This window comes from Oreochromis niloticus, linkage group LG11 (assembly GCF_001858045.2).
Source record: "Oreochromis niloticus isolate F11D_XX linkage group LG11, O_niloticus_UMD_NMBU, whole genome shotgun sequence".
NCBI classification, from domain to species: domain Eukaryota; kingdom Metazoa; phylum Chordata; class Actinopteri; order Cichliformes; family Cichlidae; genus Oreochromis; species Oreochromis niloticus.
In genome coordinates, this window is record NC_031976.2 from 23,251,802 (window position 1) to 23,275,720 (window position 23,919).

The 23,919-nt window shown below is 39.6% G+C and overlaps 1 protein-coding gene across 3 annotated transcripts; it reads right to left on the reverse strand.

Annotated features, from left to right (window-relative positions):
• Positions 1-460: 460 nt before the first annotated feature.
• On the reverse strand, positions 461-23,684 carry ptpn6 (protein tyrosine phosphatase non-receptor type 6). Of its 3 annotated transcripts, none has more exons than XM_003450643.5 (16): positions 19,206-19,736; positions 18,799-18,824; positions 17,259-17,381; positions 15,567-15,761; positions 12,109-12,292; positions 10,714-10,830; positions 10,328-10,456; positions 8,489-8,585; positions 8,290-8,369; positions 8,015-8,161; positions 5,923-6,054; positions 5,664-5,818; positions 3,035-3,102; positions 2,747-2,898; positions 2,383-2,447; positions 461-756 (listed from the first exon to the last, which is right to left on the reverse strand). In XM_003450643.5, the coding sequence occupies exons 2-16, from the start codon at positions 18,804-18,806 to the stop codon at positions 660-662; spliced, it is 1,749 nt and encodes a 582-aa protein (XP_003450691.1). In that variant the 5' UTR covers positions 18,807-18,824; positions 19,206-19,736; the 3' UTR covers positions 461-659. The 3 variants fall into 3 exon arrangements, with proteins under 3 accessions (XP_003450691.1, XP_005455504.1, XP_019219975.1); XM_005455447.4 differs by having other exon boundaries at positions 18,799-18,876; XM_019364430.2 differs by lacking the exons at positions 18,799-18,824; positions 19,206-19,736 and adding an exon at positions 23,659-23,684.
• Positions 23,685-23,919: the final 235 nt, after the last annotated feature.

A 23,919-nucleotide genomic window follows, 5' to 3' on the forward strand; every position in this document is an offset into this window, starting at 1 on the left:
AATAAAAACTAGAGTAGAAAATACAAATTTAATAATAACGGCTATGGGCGAAACTTCCAGAGAGGCACAAAAAGTCTGATTAATGCTTCTAACTGAAAATGAATTTAATGAGTTTATAAATGGTCCAACCCAGAAAGCTTTAGAAATTGAATAAATGCAAAATAAATTAAAAAATAAATAAAAACAAAAGAGAATTATTATGGTTTTGTATAGTTTTGCTAAAACTGTGTAAGATTCATACTACTATTGCTCATGTTTCATTAAAATTAAAACCTGACACCAGTTTTCTTTATGCAAACAGAAGTAAAGCAAAATTGAAAATGTGTTTTCCCTCCTGAATGAAAACCAGTGCTGAATCCTGCTCGAACTGCAAACAGGGAGAAGCTCCCATCGGTGTTGCATGCCTTATAGTTTCTGATGTTTCATCTTGGAGAACAGACATAAATAAAGATGCAGCACAGAAAGTGTACACACAGCCCGCCTTTATTCTGAACAAACATCAACCAAGCAATCATGTAGCATAGACGATGTCATCAAGTTATGTTGTTTTTCTAAACCTTCCTTTTATTTTGCGTAAGGCTGCAACAAAAAGATTGCATTAACAAGAGTGTCTGCATAAATATAACATGACATACTTTGATAAAACCTCCCACAGTCTTCTATCTCTTTTTCACGGAGCCACTCTTCTTGTCCGACTTTGACTTTTTCGCGTCTTTCTTTCCTTTCGACAGATTCTCGTAAACGTCCTCTTTGTTTCTGGAAAGAGCCGAAGAGAAAGCTGATTAGTGATTTCATCCTAGCCGCCAACACTGATTAAACACAGATCTGTGAGAAACGCATCAGAGAGAGTGGAGAGATTAATGAAGGTCACGCTGCATGAGAGACGTTTAAACAACCCGTCACTCAAAGCTGCAGGCCATCTATTCGGCTCTCCAAGTGGGTCAAAGTTTACAGCGTTACAGTGAACCGGCCGATGTGTGTCTGCTTTCTCTTAATAATTAAGTTCATTAAAAGCCTCGTCCAGTATGAGCAGCTCATAGTCCAGAGGTCACAACAGATTAAAAAAGGTAAACAATATGACTTTGTTCATTCATACAGCGCAAAATGTAAAAAATGTCTATGGCTCTTTTTTACAGCTATCATCCATTAAAAGTCCTCTTTGCATTAAGTCATCATGATGGCTGAAAGCAGCTTTTAGCAGGATGCTTGTGCTTCAAGCTCATAAAGCAGGGTTTGAAGAAGGTGATATTCAGCAGACAGGGAGGTGCCAAAAAAATAAATGAATAAACTATCCAGTGTGTGGCAAATGTAGGATCCAGTGTTTTTGGAGGTTGACCAAGTGGCCAGTGCAGTAGTGCCAAAAAACTGCAGTTTCTCAAATAGACTGATACACTCTGCTGTGTGATGGGGACCAAAAAGCTTCAGAAGAGTGTCCATCTTTTATACACAGCCTGTGTTTGACTAATAGTCAGCATCAGCTGCTTTGATTTTTAATCGTTCTTTCTTAAACTTGTCTTTGGACCTAACGCTAAAGACCAAATCAGCTGAATTCTACTTCTTTTATTTTCTCTTTACAAGTATTTAGGGAGCGCTGCTACATCTATGAATCATCTATGAAAAAACAAGATTGTGGAAAATCTTTTATGGCTCCAGAGAGAGCTCTGAAACCTCTGAGATTTACTGTCAACTGGGTCTGAATACAACAGGCCTGAAAAAAAACCCCAACAAATAAAAAGGTCTAAGGTCTGCCGATGTCGAAACAAGTGTTTCTCTCATTAGTATTTTTACATTTCAGAGATTTTATCTTCATAAGGTTAGTCCCCAGAAACCCCGGGCCTTAAAGGTGTCTACTGTAAAACTGAAGCATCGAAGGTTTGCCTCACAGACCTTTTAGTAGCTGTCCTCAATACAATTTTTTGCGCTCCCTACATAGGGAACTAAGCAATATCTAAATAAGTAAAGATGTGGGTCGAGCCCTGCCTATTTCTCCATTTCCTCTCTGTATCTTTTCTAATATTATCAAAAAAGGGCAAAACTGCCACAAAAGTAAAATTCTTTCTCATTTCTTCTTGTACTGATGTCCCTTAGTTAAATTAAAATGAAGTCAATTTGTTTATCTAAGAATATTTAAACACATAAATCAAATTTTATCTGTCAGCTGGTTCAAACTAGAATACGAACTACTCGCCAATAGCTCCCCAAACTCTACGAAACAAGACTGTAAATCGGTTCTTCCTCCAGAAACTGCAGACGTGAACCCGAAGACAGCGATGGATCATGTTTTTAAACAAAAATAGGGTGGCAGTGCAAGATTTAGAGGAACAACGTGAGTGCATTTGGGACATTCGATTCACAATCACACACACACACAGAGTCACTCACTTTGACACCACTCTGCTCGCTGGTTGGTGTTTGACTTGGAGATTTCCGTACTCGGTCTCGGTTTCCTGAGGAAGAGAGAGGCAGAGACGTTTCACAAGTGACTGAGACAGAATTAGTCAAACAGGGAGTGAGGTCACGTTGCTGGATCAGTCTGCGTGGTCGACTGTTTTCGCGTCTTTGGGTCAACGTTCATCTTTCATGAGGGACTCTGATAACTTATCATTTGTGCTGGCATTGAACTGCTCCGCTGTAGTGTTTAAATCAATGATGAAATGAGCCAACACTCATTCACAGCCTCCTTTCTATGTTTTCCAATTTTAACGATATTTGAGCCACAAGTGACTAGATTTTCTGCTCCTCTCACCATTGAAGCGGAGTCTTTGGCCTTGGTGACCTGTATGTACTCGGCCACAGCCAGGTAGATGAATTTGTACTGGGCCTCAGTCTGCACCATACCGGAGCGCTGCTCTCGCACCATCTGAATGTATTTCGCAATGTCAATATCAATGTCCAGACCTGCAATGAAAGGGAAGGGAAAAAAAGGAAGGTGGTGAATGGAGGCACAGCAACAAAGAGTAAAACGCTTATGTCGATTGATTTCATTTTTACTTGACTGATTTATCAAGGACATATTTCTTTACTGTATTGTTACCTAAAGTATCAATGGTCTCGATGATCATGTCAATTACCACGATTGTGCCCGTTCGACCGATACCAGCACTGCAAAAATCCCAAAAGAAGCAAAGTTAGTTAATCTCACCCACGGAGACAAACAGGTCAGAAATTTGGACTTGCTCCAGAAAAAGAAGCACAAATGGATTAATGATGCAAAGTCCATTAAGTGTTCTAGTAAGCAGCGATACTAAACCAACATGTGCAACAGTAAGATCTCTTCTAAGTACAATACAACCATCAATAACAATGTGCTTTGAGAAGTACTTACCAGCTTCCCAATTTCTTAGTTTGTCACACTTTTATGTTTCAGATAATCAAACAAATTTTAATATTAGACAAAGATAACCCAAGTAAATACAAAATGCTGTTTTATTAAGTGGAAAAAAAAGATCCAAACCACCTGCCCCTTTGTGAAAAACTAGTTGTGCCACCTTTGGCAATGATTATTTCAGATCGCTGTGGAGGAATTTTGCCCCACTCTTCTCTAGAGAATTGTTTTAATTCTCTAGAGAAGAGTGGAAGAGGTTTGAGCACGAAACACCTGTTTTAGGTTATGCCAAAGCGTCTTAATCCGATTTAAGTTCAGATTTTAACAAGGCCACTCCAAAACTATTGTTCCTTTCTTGCTTTCTTTTGTTTTTGAGACATTCAGAGGTGAACTTGTTGGTGTGTTTAAAATCTTTGTACTGCTGCATAACCTGACAGCGACTGAGCTTTAGGACACAATATGATGGCCGGACACACTCTGCTTCAGGATTTTCTGGTAGAGAGCAGAATTCATTGTTCCATCAATTGCAGCAAGTCATCCAGGTCCTGAAGCAGCAAAGCAGCTCCAGACCATCACACTATCAGTACCATGTCTGACTGCTGATATGATGTTCTTTATATTAGGTGCTGTGTCAGTTTGTAACGGGATTCAGCTTTTGTCTCAGTCTGTCCACAGACGATTTCTCTGATTACTTTTTCACACAGGCAGCACTGATCTAGAGGCAGTTACACTCACAGCTCAGTGAGATGCCAACAGGCTCGCATTACTCAATCAATACTGGTGCTTAGCATGTGCAACATGTGCAGCATTTATCATCTAATATCTGTCTTACATACAGCAAAACCCAATGCAAAGCTAAAATTGGTCATAAATCAAAGTAGTGCACACCCTAATAGTAGTGAACGCTGGGAAGGGACTGGCATTAGAGGACTAAAATCAATGCAAATCCATTCAGTAGTTATTGAGACGTTTCCCCAAGAACCACAAATGTCAGCCTCATGGTGCTGCAAGAGAAAAACTCAGCTTGTCACGGCACCATTAATGCCAATTATAAACTTCCAGACAAAAATAGGTAGAGTGGTCGCTTCATGATGGGAAGGTCAGGGGTTTGAATCCACTGAACGGCTACCCTGAGGTACCCCTGAGCAAGGTACCGTCCCCACACACTGCTCCCCAGATGCTAGATTGGTGGCTGCCCACTGCTTCACTGAGTGAATGGGTTAAATGCAGAGAGGAATTTGTCCCCACAGGGATCAATAAAGTATACATTATTATTATGTAATTTTTGTTGTTTCTGAATCACTAGTCATAAATCTATATTTATTTCTCTCTAAAGCAAAAATACACATGCAACCATTTGTGAATATTTTTTAAGCCATTTTGTTTTTGCAGAACCTCATGACAATCAGACGATTTTGATCCTGTTACTGGATTATTATATCCAGTGATGTGAACAAATGGCTTTTTGTAGCCGACTCATCCACAGCCCTGTGCAGGGGAAAGTGCACAAGATTTTACTACTAAACTTACACTTTTACTAGTTTGAAATACGTAAAACTACAAAAAAAAGAAATATATCATGTTTCAAAAAAAAGAAGAAAGGCCAGGATGAAGCTTTAAAACAAAATTAAAATCAAGTGGTCATTTGTTATTAATTATTAATCAGAAAAATATCAATAGGTTTGTCTAGGAAATGTCAGAAATGTGGACTTGATGCTATAATATTAGCTGATGAGACAGGCACTCCCAAACAAGCAATCTGAGAGTAGGTGAGATCACTTTAAAAAATTAATTTAAAGTCTTTACTTGTTTTAATTTGAAAATATTCTATATTTATACATTATCAGGCAAAAATCTAAGTGAAGGAAACATCATGCTGCTGTATGCAGAGTCCGGTGTTGGGTAAAGTATTAAAATCTTTATAATTCATTTTTTAAACATGTCTGTATCGTTCAAAAATGCTAACACAGGGATCACATAATCACTCGACCAACATCCAAAATCTCTTTAAGGAAGCACAAGCAGCCTCAGCATCTTTTAAATCACACTGGGGAAATTCCAGTAGGATAAACTGTCAGTACACTTGAAGCCTTTTGTTTAGTTACTACTAATCTTAATCCAGAAAATGTGCTTGTTTTAATCTTAAACCTCTAAGTATTATCACCTAATTAAGGATTATGAAACCCTGCATTTCGCAAAAAAAAAAAAAGAAACAGTGTTGCTTTGAAATGTCTACTGCATTACAAATGCAGATGTTTTCCACATCACTTGTTTAAAGTATAAAGGATTTGAGAAGTGACATATTGAGTGAAGAGTGTGGGCTGCAGCTGTTGGGTACCTGCAGTGGACGATCATGGGACCGGCGTGAGGAAATTCAGCCTGTTTAGAGTTCACTTGAGTGAGGAAGCCGAGGACACCGCATGCCTCCTGAGGGACGCCGTGATCTGGCCAGCTGAGGTACTGGTAGTGCCACACTTTACGAGCATGTTTTGGCTAAGAATGGGGGGAAAACAAGAAAGGTCAAAACCTGGAGAAATAATTAGGTGTGCAGAGATGAGGAAGCGCAGTGAGGTGAGAGTTTGGTGTTTGTAGGTCACCTGGTCCATGGGAGCGATCGTCAGGACTCGGATTTTATAATCACCAGCTTCCCTCTCTGATTCGCAGCTCACCACGTAGCGGCCCACCTCCTTAGTTGAGTGGAGCTCAGGCCAGTATGGAACGCATTTATTCTGCACAAAAATGAAAAATAACTTCACCTTAAGCGTCACTTCAAAATCAAATAACATCTCAGGCTTTTTAAAAATCATGGTTGTCTTTCCAATTATAGTATTTTTTTTTTCTGTGCTTCCACTTTTAACTTAAAAGCTATGCAGACAACTATTTAAAGAAGTTTCGCTCTGATAATTGTTTACCAGTCTTCTCTCAAAGGACAAACGAGGGTTACTTTAAGAGGGAAGTAGTCAGATGACGCATGCTTTTGAAGTGTTTTCACACATGAGCATAAATGGACCGTGTCGGGAGAGGCAGGTCAGGGTGACGTATGAAGGTGGCTTGTCTCACATATAGCACACAACAGGAAATTGTTGGCTTCAGCCACTTTCTCACACCCAAGATTTTTTGGGGGGGGTGTAAGAGGTAAAACATGGCGACCAATCACACTGTGAATTCACTCAGTAGGTTAAAGGCTTATGTTTACAGAAGTTCAGGACAGCATGGTAAGTGTGAAAACCACTTACAAATGTTGGATATATTGTCAGTTGTCTAGCACCTAACATATACACAGCAGCTAATATGTGAGAGGCCAGAGCCAGATTTTACATCAAAAGCCACATACACATAATGATAAGTGGCACAGACCAGTGAAACTATTACCTCATACTGTTAAAAAATACCCTCCAAATTTGTCTCTTTTCTTTCAGCTTAATGATACACAATAATTAATTACTTGTAAATAATTGTTTGTTTTAGCTAATTACTTTGGGACATGATAGGCACAGATAAAAGTCCAAAATTTCCCCTTCTTTGTCATTTTTACATTACAATCAGACTGAACTCTCCAGCCGCTCATTTCTGGTTCTTGGGCCTTATGTTTGACACCCCTACTATAGATCATCAGTTTTATAGGTCATAGCCAACAACACGCAACAGGTATGAAACACAAACAAGAATCAGCACACTCTATAAAACTGAAATAAACGCATTAGAGTATAATTAAATATCTACCAGTCACTTTATTAGACATATCTGTTCAAACACCTGTAACCCAAAATGCTTTGAGCTGATAGAAAGGCAACAGATAAACCTCATATAAACCTCATTACAACCCAGGCATGAAGAAGGGCACCTCTGAATCTGCAACATGTTGAACTTTGAAACAGATGGGCTACAGCAGCAGAAGACCACACCGGGTGTTGCTTCTGTCAGCTAAGATCAGGAAATTGAGGCTATGATTCACACACGCTCACCAAAATTAGACCGGAAGGCTGGAAAAACTTTGTTTGATGAGTCTTAATTTTCTGCTGCATCATTTGGATTGTAGGGTCAGAATTTGATGTAAAAAAACATGAATCCACGGATATATCCTGCCTTTTTTATCATCAGTTCAGGCTGATTGGTGGTGTAACTGTGGGGGGGACATTTTCTTGTCACACTTTCGTCCCCTTAGTACCAATTCAGCCAGCTCAGTCGCTGACCAGAGTACATTCGTCTCAAACTAGTTTCTTAAGATGACAGTAAGCTCACGGTACTCCAATAGCCTCCACAGTGCTCTACATAGAGTACATTTGGGAAACCGTGGGACAGGAGATTCACATGCTGACAAATCTGCAGCAACTGTGTGATGCTATCATGCCAATGTGGATCAAAATGTCTGAGGATCTAGCACCAATCTATGCCATGAAGAATTAAGGCCGTTCTGAAGGTAAAAGGAGGTCCAACCCAGGACTCAAATTAAGAGGATTGTTTAAGGATGTCCAGACCAGCTCACAAATTCATTAAAAAAACACACAAAAAACTCAAAACAAAATTGTAAAAGTTCCTAATCTGCTTTTATGTTATTATATTTATTATTCTGATACTTTGCGATAGATTGGTAACATGTCCTGGGTGTACCCCGCCTCTTGCTCCAGCCCAACTGTGACCCTGTGTTGGATAAGAAAAAAAAGGATGCATGGATGTTGCTATACTGACCCGTCCTTTCTCGACCTCTCTTGTTGTCATCACGATCACGCTGGTCCTCTCCTGCCATACCATCTGCCAGAAATCATTAACTGTTGTTGCTAGACATCCCTGAGTGGCAATGTAAACTTTCTGATCTTCGGATTCCCACAGTTTGTTCTGCAAACACAGAACGAATCAATGCACACTCGGAACCAAGAAAGACTTCAAAGCAACAAATATCACAGTTTTCTTCTGTGTCTTTGTCATGCTGTGTTTCTATGAGCTCAGTGGCTTTGGAGTCTTACTTTCACATAGTTGGCGTTGATGTAATCTGAACCCACAACACTGGGATCACTGTCCTGCAGGATGACCCTGGTGTCATTGACTTGTGAGAGAAAACAAGTGGAAAGAAGTTAATTGAGAAACAGTGGGAAAGTTAGCCATTAGCTTGTGTTGATTTCTTTAATTCAGAGAATAATAATGAGAAAATAAAAATGCACTCACACGGAAGAATGTTCTTGTATCTGTTTTTGCTCTTGTTTTCAGGTCTTTGGCCCTCATCTCTGCTCTTTTTCACCTTTGCCTCCATCTTTTGAAGAGCCTGGCAGGAGAGAGGATGACAGTGTAATGCCTGCTGTGACCTGTGCAGTATGCGCCATATACAAACCAACATATGTTACAGTTTTATACTAACAGGAAATGATAACAACAGCTGTTTTCACAGAAAAATGAGGTCAGCAGAAGGCCTGAACATGTCCTTTCTGACATGTAGCATACAAAAGGACATGTTAGTCTAGTCTAGGCTACACCCACTTTGTCAATACTAGAAATAATAACCCATTAACTCACGTCCTGTACTGCAGTCCTGGACATCAGTTCATAAATGCATCTACAGAAATTAAGGTTTGTCCATTTTTACATTTTTTTGGATGACCTTTCCTTCCCAAAAGACATAAATCCATCTACGCATGCTGACCTTAATGCACCATCAATCACATGACTGACATGGGCTGCTTGCTAGAGTGACAGCATACTACACAACAAATGTCTTTTTCCTTGCACAAGCAGAAAAGGATTACTTGGAATGGGAATCGTTTTGTTTTGTTTTCCTTTAGTTTCCCATCTAATTGTCAGCCATGCATACTTTGTCACTGGTCTCTCACATGTTTATTACATTCTTAGTTATTTAAAAATGCAGTAAATAATCAAGAGGAAGCACACAGACATTGTACTAAAGACTGTTTGATTTTCCAATCAGCGTATTGCTGACTTCACATGGAGCTCTGCTGGGTCGTGTCGAGAGCAGTGATTTCCAAAGTGTGTGCTGCAGAAACCCAGTCAACCATGCAGACACTGCAGATGAGCCATGCGAGAACAAATACTTTTATACAAAAAATTCAGTTGACTTCTATTTTTGATTCTTATAAGACTTGAAAATTTTAAATATAGCTTTGGAAAATATGCAGGAGGGCAAAAATTTGGGACTTTTAATTGTGTTTTCATAAATTTTACAGCTTTTCCCCTATTGATAAATTCCTCTCCCATGGCTTTTCATACTACACCAATGTAATTAAGTCATGGTTAAACAATTAACTGACAAAGGTTTCAGTTTTTTCACTATCTAACATAAAAAGTTCGGGGTTTCTAGTGAATTCACAATTAAAAAAAACAAAATAGAACATTTTCTGTGAATTAACAAAAAAGTTTTATAACTACAGGGACAGTCTGGGCAATGAGCTAGTGCTTTTACACGTTTATTTTATCATGTTCAAAAAACGGAATATTTTAACAGCAGTATATCTCATGGATCAAAGTGGGCCGTGTGTGGTCCATGATGATTTCCCCACTATAGGAGAAACTTGAAGGATAAGTTTAGTTCTCCAGGAAATCCTTTAAACTGATTTTTCGATTAAAATGTTCGTTTGTAAAAGAATTTCTGATTCTGGTTTTGTGAATCAGTTTACAATTTTTTCATTAAGTATTTACATTTTAATGAAATAATGAAATAAAGCCACGAGGGTTTAAATTTACTAATATTCTTTACCAGGTTTAGCAAGTAAATCAACAGAAGTTCAAAATGAATCAATGAAAACAAAAGAAACACTTAAATGTTCTGCTTGTGTGGTGATCAGAGCTGTAAATGAAGGTTTGAATGCCCCATATTTAGTGTATTCTCCAACCACAAGATGGTAGCATACTGCCTGTACAGTTGTTTAGGCCCCACAAGGAAGTAAAAGACCAAAGCCTGATGGAAATTTCTGTCGGTTTATAAAATGCTGATGTGTGGTCTATTTTATGCTAATGCTTGGTGTGAAACAGCAATAAGTTTGGTTTAAATCTTACGTCGAATTCCTCCCAGAAGCCCGCCTTGCTCTTCTCTCCCTCGCCATCCTGCTGCTTCTGTGTGGTCTGGTCCAGCTGTTTCACTCTGCTGTCAATATCTGCTGCGTTCACTCTAGTGGAGTAATACGGCTGAGGGGGGGAAGGAAAATTTTATATTAGAGATGAAAGGAAATAAGAAGCCAATGAGCGCTTTACACAGCATCATCATTAAGACAAACGCAAACAAGTGAGTAATGTTTCCTATCTGTGGGCTGTGCTGCTCGTCTTTTTAAATAATTTACAAAGAAGACATCCTGCCCTCGTTTTATGTCACATTTACCTCAGACATCACTCACGCTTTTATAATTTCTGGTCTATTTACATAATTTGTCTCTAGTTTATCTCACCTGTTTGAGGAAAACCCAGTTTCCAGTGATCTCCTCGATGCCTTTGCGTTTGTAGTGCTCCACCAAGTCTGTCAGCGTGTCAAACATGTCTGAGCCTCCGATGGTATACCTGTCACTCTGCACACACCAATCATGTCGACGACAACAACAACAAAAAGTTTCAAAGATGGCCAAGTGAAAACCCACGATTAAAGCAAAATTGGAGTTCAGTCAGACAACCCGAGCTTAAAATGTTTAGAGTTTAGCATCTAGGCTCCAAACTCTTTCATATTTCAAATATGACACATAAATTGACACACAAAGTTATGTGTCATAAACATAACACATAAATTGGGAAGTGATGAGTAGATATTGCCCCGAAACCTGCAGGTGGATCCTGGGGTAATGTTTGACATGTCAAAGGGAGACATGGGAAATTCTGCAGAAATTCTGTGAATAGGTCGCCAAATTGAGATGGCCTGTATGGTACAAGACGGTATAAGAGTGTAGAGTAGGCGTGTATTAAGGAGCTGAGACTGTATACACGATTCAATCCAAAGTAAATAAGAAAGGTTTGGCATTTGGCAAAACAAAACAAAAAAAAAGGGTACAAAAGAGCTGTCAGAGAGCATCCCTCTGTGACATGCACATGCAAACAATATTCAAAGCATGTCTACAAAAATGCTTCAATGCTGGACTGCCCAAAATTCTCAGTTTTACAGTTGCTACAAAGCCGATTTCCTCAGTGTGGAAGGCAGCGAGACACCTTCTGCAGCAGCCGACGATTTAGAGCAGTGCGGCCGGCAGACTGGCCTGATCTCTGCCACGTGCTGGTGAAAAGCCCCTTTGTGACCCCACCACTAATCTTATATTAATCTTGTTAACCCCAGCAGTGCACAAAACACGGAACCAATTTAAATGCAGGCCGAAGAGTGTTTTCTGTGAGGTGTGCCGTGGTTAAAAATAACATGCAAAGGCCCTGATAGTGACCAATGGCGGAAAGACACAGTCTATGAAAATGAGTCGGCCGTGTGAGCCGTTTTTGTGAGTATCATTGGCAGCTGTTTACTGTGTCTGTGTAAACACAGACTAATATCAGGATAAGGTTGGGTTTCATCTGCTTGTTTTGTCTAATTTCCAATAAAACATGACGCTGCTTTTTTTTATTTTTTATTTCAGCAATAGCCGAAGTATGAGAAAAAAGTCTTTTATTACATAAGAAGGGGAAATGAGACCTAAAACCTTTTTTCAACGTGCGTTGCACATATACGGGAATACCCCTCAGTATTTTTATGTGATGGGACGCAGTTTCAAGGTCTCTTGTTTCTGTACGTTTACACTAAGACAGTAATAAAGAAAAACAATACCCTGGTTTCATGCATTCGTATTTACCACTGATACATGCATGGCACCCACCTGGCACATTATCTTGATGTGTGAGACCCTCTTTCCTCCGCTTTTGCTGATCTCGTCCGTCAGAACGGAGAGGACAAAGTCTCCAGGTTTGGACAGCGACTCTCTGACCAGGAAGGTCCCCGGCTCGTCTTTCACAGAGAGCAGCTTCTCGGCGTTGGGCCCCGACAGGTGACCGTGGTACCACCTGAGACGCATGCACACACGTGGCATGCGATTTTAAAAACAGAGCAAAAACTGAGTTTGTTTCGCAAACTTGTTTAATATTAAAATGGCATTAAAATGTGTCTGCTGCAGATTTTTGGCTTGTGAGCACTGCAAGATAACTTTGACATTTTACACAGCAACACACAAAAGTTTAAAAAACCAAAAAACCTCCTCCTTACTGCTTTCTGCATGTGAGCTAAGAACCGGTAGCGCCATGGGTGCTGCATTAAAGGCATTCAAGCCTGAGCGGTTGTCAGAGAGACACTGATGTGGTTCACTGGGCTGTTATGCGTACCGTACAGTAAAATAGAAATAGAAAGCCACAATAGAATCGGGAGTATTAGAGGAGTTATAAACAGCAAGAGAAAATACACAGATGTTGCCATTATAGAGCAGGTCAAATTTATTTTTATGTCCAACACTTAGTTCGTGTGTGTGTGTGTGTGTGTGTGTGTGTGTGTGTGTGTGTGTGTGCCAGTGCATGCTCAGTCAGGCTGGGCTGTGACTTAATTTTAGGCACAGTTCTCGATTTCTTCTTCTAAACTTCCTGCATTGCGGTCGGAAAATTTCTGATGACAGATTTCGTGGCTGAAGAGGACAAAGTATTTATAGACTCCCCCCCATTTATCATCCACAGATAAGTACTCCTCACACCGAGAAACGCTTTGTTTTTTTCCCTTATTTGTGTGTTGCAGTAATTTTTGCATGCTTTTAATAATTCCCTTCTTTCTATTTTTTTTTTCAAGATTGAATTCTTTGCCAAATCACACAGCATGCTTTTACAAAGACAAATAAATACAGACTGCACCTGGTGATTTTTATTTAAGGCAGTGTGCAAGAAAAACAGCAAAAACAGAAAAAAAAGAGGTCGTTTTGGCTCAGTTTTACAGAAGCTGTGCAGCAGAAAACAGCAGCTGTGCATGTGAGTGGTCAATTTTTTTTTTTACCACAGTTTAAACATGCATGTCCTCCGAGCACTTTTATCCTTTTTTTTTTCTAGGAAGCGTTAAGCTTCTAGGTAAATAGGAACTCTCATATAAAGAGGACTGCATCACAATGCAACCTGGTGAGGTAACTGTGCTCTGCAAAGAGGCGAGAGAGAGTTCGGGTTAGATGAGGAAGATAGCAAGTGAGTGAGCAAGAACATGATGGAGTGTGCAATAGAGGAAGGCAAAGTAGGGTCTGGCCATTGCTTTCAAAAGTGTCAAAACTTAAAGTTTCCAACCGCAGCAACAAAAGGGAAGTTAGACAACCGACAGAGAGAGAAGGACGGGGAGGGAGGGGGGGGCACAGGGTAGATCTAGTTTGGGTGAAACACACCGTAATACACACATACAGAAAGCAGTGTCCTCCTTGAGTCATAAAAGGAGTCAAAGTGTACAACTTTACCACTGCAAGTTGGACATTAACCCACTTTAAGCAGCCTAGAGTCGCGCAATGTTTCCAGCTTGGAGGAATACACCGTCAATTAGCTGCCACCTCCAGCAGCAATGTCATAGCATTCAAAAGCTTACGCATATAAGCTCTAAGAATATATATGCAAGCTTTCTGATGTTGATTTTGTCAAACAATATATAGATTAAGGTTTTTATGCGCATAGCAGAAGGGCGGATTGTCCTTTGATGTGAACGCAGACAAAGACGTTAGAAAAGAAAATCTGTATCATCTGTGGCTATATTTAGCAGACACGTCAGACATCAGTAAGAATGAAATAACGGAAAAAAGTGTTTTAGGAAGCAGCATGACAACTGCTACAAACTGTGCTGCGTGGCTAAAATTCCTGCATTTGAAAACGCATTTTTAGGTTAAATTTAAAAGCGGTTGTTTTAGTGAAGAACTACTCCTGTTACAGCAATGACTGCTGATTTGACTACCAAACCACTCAAAACTGAAGCGTCAAAAGCCAGGCTCTTCCTTATGCAGCTTCTCGTAACGTGATCCTCTCAAATGGTTCTAAATGATATCCTTTATGAGTTTATTTCATCTTAAATAAAAAATAAAAATCTTTATTTACATAAACTGTTGCAAATTATTTGTTAATGTTTCCCTAAAAAATGGCTTTCGTGGACAATAACTGCTGGTGATTTATTCCACGTCCATTTACTTAAACCACTCTGTTCTGGGAACTAAGATAAACAACACTTCCGGCACTGCTGCTTAAAGTACTGCCAGAATCTCTCGGATATATGGGTGCAAAGGTTAAAAATAAATCTCCGCTATCAAAAGAGTCAAAGTCTGATATCACTGCATATTTAAATTCATGCCAGATATTGATTTCCTTTTTTTTCTTTTTTTTTTTGCACCTCTGGTTAAAAATAGAAGTAATTTTAGGGGGAATTCTGGTTGACTTTGATCTATTTTCTATTAAGAGGAAAAAATGAAACCAGTGTTGCAATAATCTATTCATATGCAACAAACACACCACCTGAATGTTTGATCATCACTGTGCAGAGTGATGCATGTCCGGAGCTGGGTTAAAAGTGTTTTTAAATACTTCTGGAGGAAGTAAAAAGTTAAGCCAAGCCAAAAATCTGAACTCAAGAGAGGATCTAGGAGATGATGTGTTTGGAGTCAATCATGGGTGAATACCCCACTTAAAACACCGTCATGCAGCAGTTAAACCAAAACACGCAGAATATTTGATCATATGTCAGGAATATGGATTATGAATAATTGGGGAGGAAGGATGGGGTTATTTTTTTTGAGCCTTCTTAGTTTTTTGGGGCCCAAAGCCGTATCTGATTGTTTCCAGGGAGCTACATTTTTATATGTAACCTGCGGGGGTTTCTCTGAAGAAATACTTGAATTGCAAATAAAGTTTCCACCTGGAAAAGAATACATGCTGCTCGTATGTAATCCACAAGCTGCAGCAGGGGAGACTGGCGTAGGAATAAAGTCTCGACAGCTCGACAGCGTGGGCACTTGTTTTTACTGACTCATACGGTAAAAGAAAAGTTGCTATTACATATAAATTATTTGAAATTGGCCTCAGATCAAAAGTGTTTCCACCAGAGGAAAAGATTAAAGCCGAAAGAAATATTGAAACAACAAATGATGCCTGTTATCCCAACTACAGAGGAAATATACCTGGTCACAGTTGACTATATTTGACTCAACCGCCTAACTAACCACTGTTTTAACTTAACCCGAAAGTGTAGGTGGAGCCATCGCAGAGAGGCCGGTGACTGTGGGCCACATTAACCGGCTGGGGCTTGAACAGTGAACACAGAGCTGAGACATAACGATGCACACACCTCTCTGTGGTGGGGTCGGAGCAGTTGAGGGGATATTTGAGCTCGATAACGGTGCCGTCCTTGTCCTGCAGGATGCCGTTCTCCGCCGTGTAGTAATCCACCAGCTCTGACAGCGTGGCAAACTTCTCACCGCCATATAAGTCATAGTAGTCTCCTGTATTTTGGATGCGGATGTGGGTCACCAGCTCACCCACCCTGAGAAGATAAGGCCACACCAACTAACCGTCAGTGTTTTCCTCACATAAAACTTCCTGTTGACAGTGTGTAATAAAAATTGACCTACACAACAAATTTTATGTCCTTTTTATCTGAGGAAAAAAAGATCAAGGACACTCGGCCCACAAATTACTCAACCACAATCTCACAGAGCATTTCACAGATTCTGCAGCCAACAGTGCTTATAGTGTGTGTGTGTGTGTCAATGCATGCTCACTCAGGCTGGGCTGTGACTTAATTTTAACACATAGTGTATATATTTTGTGTTCTCTGCTTGCCTGAGTATAAAGACTTTTCTAGATCTATTGTGCTTCCTGTTATCACTTTGGACCAGGAATCTTGCCAAAGTCTTTTTCTTTTTGCATGAAGCATTTAACAAGACTTTGGCTTCAAGAAATAAATACCCTTTAACATCGACTGAATATATTTAGGCTTGGGACAAAATTTTTAACTTTCATCTCGGCACTGGAGCAACTGGATGTTACCGGAGCGTATCGCCTTTATTCCGTTTAAAGGCTCCAATCCGCAAGACGTGTATAAGATAGAAAAAGAAACCTGTGTAACTAAAATGTGTTTTTAAAATATCCTCAGATGGTGGTTAATGGGTTTAATGTTTTATACAGCAGCACTTTGACTTGGTAAATGAGAGGAGCTGTGGTTTTGATCACTGACCTTCAACTCAAAAAAGACAAAAGTGCCAAATGTGGTTTTTTTAACGTGCAAAAACTGGATGATGGTTACTGAAATATGAAAAGCTACAATTTATTCCATCTTTTTGTCTCTTAAACAACAGATTTTACCCCTTGGATCATCAGTGAACAGATGTTTTATGTCATTTCAACTTTCAGGATTATGAAATTGACCTACATGGTAGCTTTCCTTTAAGACCTGCTTATAGGAAATGCCCATTGATACAATGCAGAAGCATCTACAGAAATATTGTCTTTGGAAAAAGTTCTGACATGTGACCTTCACCACACTTCTACTGCACAGTCGCAATATAAGCCAACACCGTGAAACAAGGTTTTGCTACTCCGAACGATTATTTCAGGTATCAGATATCTTTCAGATATCTATCTGTGACTAAATCATGTTCATTATTTCCAAAGGCTTCTTTATTTGTTGACATCGTGAATAGCAACCATATCAGTATTTATCTGCACTATTTTAACAGGAATAAAATAGTCATTTACAATTCAAAGTTTGACTTTTTCACGATCGCAAAGTGTGGCGGGTGCTTTCATTTACACCTGCAGTACATGGAGTCCTCAAATATTCAGCATCTCTCTTTGTATTTAAAAAGAAAAAGACAAGAAATAGAGAAATACTTTAAATTGGAGGAATTTAGGGATTTAAAGAAGCTGGGAATGCAGGAATCCCATTTTTGCGCCGGGGTTATCCTGAGATGAATCATGCACATCAAGCACGAGCTTTAAAATTCACAAAATCAAATAAAGATTTTGGGTGCTCTATTACCTTACAGACAGGGAGAAATCGCCAACATTTTTCTTGCTGGGCCGAGCCAAAAAGCTGCCATGAATGCCTCGATTCTTGAGTATCTCCTCGGCCTGCAGGCCTGTGATATCTCTGTGGAACCATCTGCATAGACATAAATATAGTGTGTAAAACATAAAAATACACTCAATGCGAAGCCATCACAAAAGACTTTACGAGATTAATGTCATATGCATATTAACACGCAAGTAACTGTGCACAGGATCACTGTGAGTATAAAGTTAACTGGTTAAAAAAAAACACAAAATAGCTGCACATCCTCACAGAAACTTTGAGGTTAATCTCACCGGTCTACAAAAAGAAAAGAAAACTTATTTCAGCCTTTCGAACACCAGTTTTAGCACATCTCTGATCTCTAGTAAATTGCTGCAAACTTCTGTTACTATTTTTAGATATTTTTTAGATTACGCCAGTTTCACAGTTAATGGATTACGGTTCACAGTCAAAACAGCAGTTTTTGCTGTGCGTGCATATTAATCACGTTTACAGACTTTAATCTTGATCAGAAAATGCAAAATTACCTTTTCTGCTCAATCTCCTTATCATTTACTATTAAACAGTACATAATGACGTCTGTTTAAACGTTTCATTAAAGGCATTTCAGAATGGAATAAAACAGCAGCAGAAATATTGATACTATGCTGCACGTCTGTACAAATATAACCCACAAATCCACAAACTCTCCGGACCAAAATCGTGTTTGTCATTCGTTCGCTTTTAAGGTGTGACACACGTTGGCTAACACTTTGTGGCTAACCAAAAAAAAATTCAACAGACCTAATATTGCTTTTTAAAGATTTTAGGCACATTTAGATTAAAAATGTTTTTTTTTTAAACAGCAAGAACATTTTGAATGCCGCTGCATCAGAAAAAGTCGCCTCACCAGCTCACTGCAACAGCATGGCACAAAAACGGGCCCTATAAATGTTGGAGAATCCTAACTTTGGGTTTTTCTCGACAAATACGGTGAACTAGAATTAGTCAAGTTTGAATACATCACTGTTCAAAAGGGTAGGGTGTATTCGAGGTTCATAAAACTACACTCACAGATAAAAAAAAAAAACAACCTGTTTTAAATTATTACATTTTCCATTTTAATCAAGGAAATCTTTAACTTAGGGATGCCAAAAGTGAGCTTTATACGGGAATGGGTTGAAAAGGAGAACATCTGTAATACTGTTACCAATACACACTAGTGGCAGCTCATGCAAAGGGAACATGATACAGAACCACTAAAGAAGGCAAGTGTAGAGGCTAACAGGTGTTTTACTCGAAGCTCTGAACTTAAACATCATCTATGACACATTTTTTTTAGAACAAACAGACAAGACAAGGCAACCACATGACAGAGGAAGAGAGCAGGACGAGTCGGCAGCTGGAGAACGACACAGGAGGAAGAATGGAAAGAGAGAAGTTGTCTTTACAGCTTGCACAAAACACAAAGAACACGACCAGAGCTGGCTAACAGAGTACTACAGTGTCCAGCCGGGGACTGACTCACCGAACCATGTTGTCTTTTCAGCGTTTCTGGGACCAAAGAGAAGAAGAAGAGCGATTGGTGAGCAGGAGCCGCTTGTACCTGTGTCACATGTGTAAACTCTGAAGTATACGTTTCTGCTTTTTATTCAAATCACTAATCTAAGACAAAAACCTGCCTTCCTCACTAGTTCCTCACTTCACGGTCGCTTAAACTGAAATGAAGTCTGGTTCATTCGCGTGCGTTTACTCTTTAACGTACTTACTCGACTTCAGACACCGACATTTCCCATCTAATGTTAACCTCTGCATAAGGCCATATTCACAAAACAACCATCAGCCCATGCCATTCTCCTCCATCTACTCTTCCCTCCACCCTCTTTCTACATCCTACTCCCCTCGGTCTCAGTAGGAAAACAGGTAAACACTTACTCTCCTCGGCTTCCTCGGCAAACAAGTGACACTCAACAAGACGTACAGACTGTATACGTCTGCCTCTCCTCCTCTCTGTCGATCTCTCTCGCGCTCCTCTTCCTTCCTTTTTACGTCTCCTTTCACAAAATAGTGAAAGCAAGACAGGAACCAAAATAGCTGACAGGCCGGAATTCCTCCACCAGATAGAGACTTTTTTAGACGACAACCACAACAGCAACCAAAAAAAAAAAACTTGTTACATTTGACAATGGTGTAGTTTTAAGCTATGAACATGTGCCCTCTGGTGCTCCATCGCTTAGTTTTCTGCCCAGACCTCGACAAAAATGGCAGCAGTCGAGATTCAAACGGTTCCATTCGGCAGCGAATCACAAGCCAGAGCAACACACCAGTAATTCCAGCTCAGTTACAGGAATAAAACATCCACCAAATAGGCAGTTTGAGCTTCTCGTGCCAGCGTGAACAAGCCCACACTTTGTCTCTCACTAAGCATTTGCAAAGCTTTTCCCCTCTGCCTGCCCACCTGTCTGCAACCACTGTTGACTGTTTGTACTTTACTTCCAGGTGTGTATATAACACACAAAGGTCAGAGTCACAGATCGCTTCCTCATTCACAGTTCAACCTTCCCCCCTCTGTGTGCAGATATGTTTATATATAACTGTGTGTGTGTGTGTGTGCTGCTTTCAGCTGCAAGTGTGAGCGCCTTTCATTATCAGACTACAGAGGCAGCAGCACCAAAACCGAAGCTGAAAACTGGCATTAGGCAAATAATTTAATGCCACGTTTTTATCTTTGCTCCATAATTTTCATGGAGAGGCCAGGTTTCTTGCAATGCAACACACACACACACACACACACGACAAAATGTCTGGCTACTTTGCAAAGACATTTAAAAATTTATTTTATGTTAAAGAACCACAGATAATCTGAATCTAACTTGCATGTCATATTTACCTATAACAGGCTTGGGAAGGCAAATTTGAATTCATGTAAAATATTTTATTCCTTTTCCCAACAAATATATAACCGTGGGCCACCCTGAAGTGTGAAATTAATTCTAATGGTCTTAATTTAAGATCGTTACAGATAAATTTGCAAAGTTGAAGCTGTGCTTAAACTCTGGGTGAAAAAAAAAAAAGTGGAAGAAACTGCAACATATAGATCACCTCACCCCCCTGTACACTCTCTCTCTCTCTCTCTCTCACACACACACACACACACACACAGAGCCCTGCAGGTGCTGTTGGTCGTGGTTAACACAAGCTATTGCAGTTTGCATTATTCTGCACTGAGGTTCTCATGTTTAACAGTTGAAGCTGGCTTCCCCATCTAACATCACAAAGCTTCAGTTCTCAGGCTGGGGGACACAGGCAGAAATGTGCACACACACTTTGTCTTTGTACCGCCTCAGAGTGACAACAAGGATGTTTCCCAGATTTGGTCAGTCTGCTGAGTGTTGCAATGCATCAGTATGTTGCAATGCATCAAACTGTTTCTGTTTAGAGGAATTTACAGTACACGCACTTCTGCTCTGCTCATTAAAGGCCTGAAGAGCTAAGATAATATTAGTGATTGGTGACAGAAATTGTTCTTTTAGCCTCACAATCACAACTTCTTTGTTTCTAAAAGTGAAGAGTTGTTCCTCTCTCTTTTTGTATGTTTCAAACTAAATGCCACCGCTTTGATTGGGGAACAGTCGGGCAGCATTTAGGCTGCATTTCCTACCAAATATTGCTTTGAGCTTTTGCCTTTAGCGCTGCTTTAATTCTTAGTGGCATAGATTCAACAAGGTTCTGGAAACATTCCTCAGAGATTTTGGTCCATATTGATCTGACAGCATCACACAGTTGCTGCAGCTTTGTCAGCTGCTCATCCATGATGTGAACCTCTCATTCCAACACATCCCAAAGGTGCTCTATTGGATTGAGAGATGGTGACTGTGGAGGCCATTTGAGTACAGAAAACTCATTGTCATGCTCAAGAAACCAGTTGTGAGCTTTGTGACATGGCACATTATCCTGCTGGAAGCCGACATCAGAAGACGGGCACACTGGTCATAAAGGTCAGCAACAACACTCAGGTAAGCTATGGTGTTCATGCTCAGTTGGTATTAAGGGTCCAAAGTGTGCCAAGAATTAATCCCTGCATCATTACACCACAACAGCCACTTTAAATGTTGATACAAAGCACGATGGATCCATGCTCTCGGGCTGTTTACACCAAATTCTGACGATATCATCTGAATTTTGCAGCAGGAATAGAGACTCATCAGATGAGGCGACGTTTTTCTAATATTTCATTGTCTGGTTTTTGTGAGCCCATGTAAATCATAGCCTCAGTTTCCTGTTCTTAGCTGACAGGAGTGACAACTGGGTGTGGCCTTCTGCTGCTGCTGTAGCCTATCTGCTTCAAGGTTCAGCATGTTGTGCATTCAGAGATGCTGTTCTGTGGCTGTAATGAGTGGTTATTTGACCTACTGTTGCTTTTCTATGAGCTCAAAACAGTCTGTCCATTCTCTTCTAAGCTCTGACATTAACAAGGCACCACAGAGATGGTTGTGTGGGAAAATCACAATAGATCCAATAGTTTCTGAAATACTCAGATGAGCCTTCCTGATACCAACAACCAAACCATGTTCAAAGTCATTTAAATCACCTGTCTTCCTTGTTCTGATGCTCAGTTTGAACTTTAGCAGGTCATCTTGACCACATCTACATATAAGCTAATGCACTGAGCTGCTGCATTAAGAATTAATTAGACAGGTTTAGCTAATAAAGTATCTGGTGAGTGAATGTGTAGACTCTAATTTCCATATGTCTGTTACCTGATTTCCTAAAAAAAAAAAAAAATACTTTAAAAACAAAAGGCAAATCCCATTTGGACATGTTTGGATGTTTTCCAAGATTAATGACCCAATGCTTATTTTCCATATTATTACCCTTTATCTAACCAGGAAGTGACACTCTTGAAATAAAGAATCTCTTTTGTAAGAGTGTCATGCACTCATACAGGCAGGTTAAGGCACCCAGGGAGTTTTTCAATGCAAAGTAGAGAAAACCTGCATGACTAAGGGGGAAAATGCAAACTCTATACAGAAGTAATGCAAGTATGAGTGACAGGTAAGGGACTAAAGTGAGCAAATGTTTGAATACATTAGATCTGCTTTCAGAACTACACTGAATTATGACCTCCTTTTCTTCAGCCAAGCAAAAGTGAAGTCCAGAAGCCTGAGTTCAGTTATAAAGCCACCGCACAATATTTAAATCTTGCAACTACAATTCAAGACGCAGTGAATACTCGAGATATTTGCAGATCTGCTTTCAGCTACAATGCACCACAAAGACTGAAGGAAATCCAAACTGTCCTTAAACTACAGACTTTCACTCCCCTTGGGGATCTTGGAGCTTTATTACCTGTTTTTTCGGATTCGGACTGTGTTTTTTTTGTTCTCCCTGCTCATAATTTCCTGCTGTCATATCTCTGTTTCGCTTTTTTTGTTTTGTTTCCAAAGCTTACTGGTTAAATAAGTGTTTATAGCATATATATGAAAACGGCACTACAAACCACGATGTTCAGAAAAGACTTTTCCACCCACACTGTAACAACTGGAGTCATAAATGACAGAATCTACTCCATCAAATGATTCCAGTCGTATATTTAAAAGTGCCACTGGGATATTTTTAATCATGAATATGCCACCTGTCATGAATTTGTCGACTTCTCCGACAGCTTTTTGTATTTTTAATAGGACCATGTCCCTTTGCACTGCTTCCAAGCACTTTGCTTTCTATTGTGTGCCTTTCTCTTGTTTTGTATATATTCCTTTAGGCTGTATATATCTCTTCTGTTTGCCGTTTATTCCTGATTTTTTTACTATTTATATTTGTTTTTTGCTCCTGCACAGTTGGTGTGGAGCACCCGTTGTACATGTACAATGACAGTAAAGAGCTATTCTATCTATCCATTAGTGTGGCAATTTTTTAAACATTGTAATCTCTGACTTTACTGTAATTTTCCACTTATAATCATCACATTTTACTATTCTGCTGTGAACTAGCAGAATACTAACTACTGTTTATGCAAATACTCATAAAAATGATGGAAAACTATAATTAATTACATTAGGACAGAATATCTGTCATGGATTAGGGAAGCCGTATAGGTATAATAAGCACAAATAAAGCCATTTAAAAAAGCATTCTTGTATAAAATATTGTTTTAAAAAAGTTAGTAATTTTAGCATTTAACACTGCTTGGTGGTTTGAGGGTTAAGCATATCCTCCAAAGTCTTCAAAGAGACAGAAAAGAACAGACAAAGCATAAAAAGTAAAGTAGCAACAGTAGAAACAGGTAGAACAGAAGCTCAATTACAAAAAAAGGTTTTGCAAACACCTAAAAGCAGCAGCGGGAAAAGAAAATTAAATATTTGTCACATATGCACAAGAAACTTACCCACAAGACATTATGTGGACTCCACCCCCCCTTGCACTACGGCTAGTTTAGTCTGTACGAGGAAGTGATGGTTGGTTAAATCCCGATGATGAATATTCCTCCGCCACGGATCAGAGTAAAACTCACAGAGGGAATCAGGTTACTTTAACATTCAGCTCATGAATTTTGAGCGCAGGTTAAATCCCCTTTTTCCTTACACCCAGTCTCGCTCAAGTTTAGCCTTCCTCTCTGGCTCACTCTCTTTCATGATAAGATATCAGG

Bases quoted from the DNA above. Each gene is read 5' to 3' on its own strand.
- ptpn6 (XM_019364430.2), bottom strand. The intron at 8,586-10,327 runs GTAAGATTTAAA...CTCTCCTGCCAG, and splicing joins GCTTCTGGGAGGAATTCGAC to GCTCTTCAAAAGATGGAGGC. The intron at 8,162-8,289 runs GTAAGACTCCAA...CTGTGTTTGCAG, and splicing joins TCAACGCCAACTATGTGAAA to AACAAACTGTGGGAATCCGA.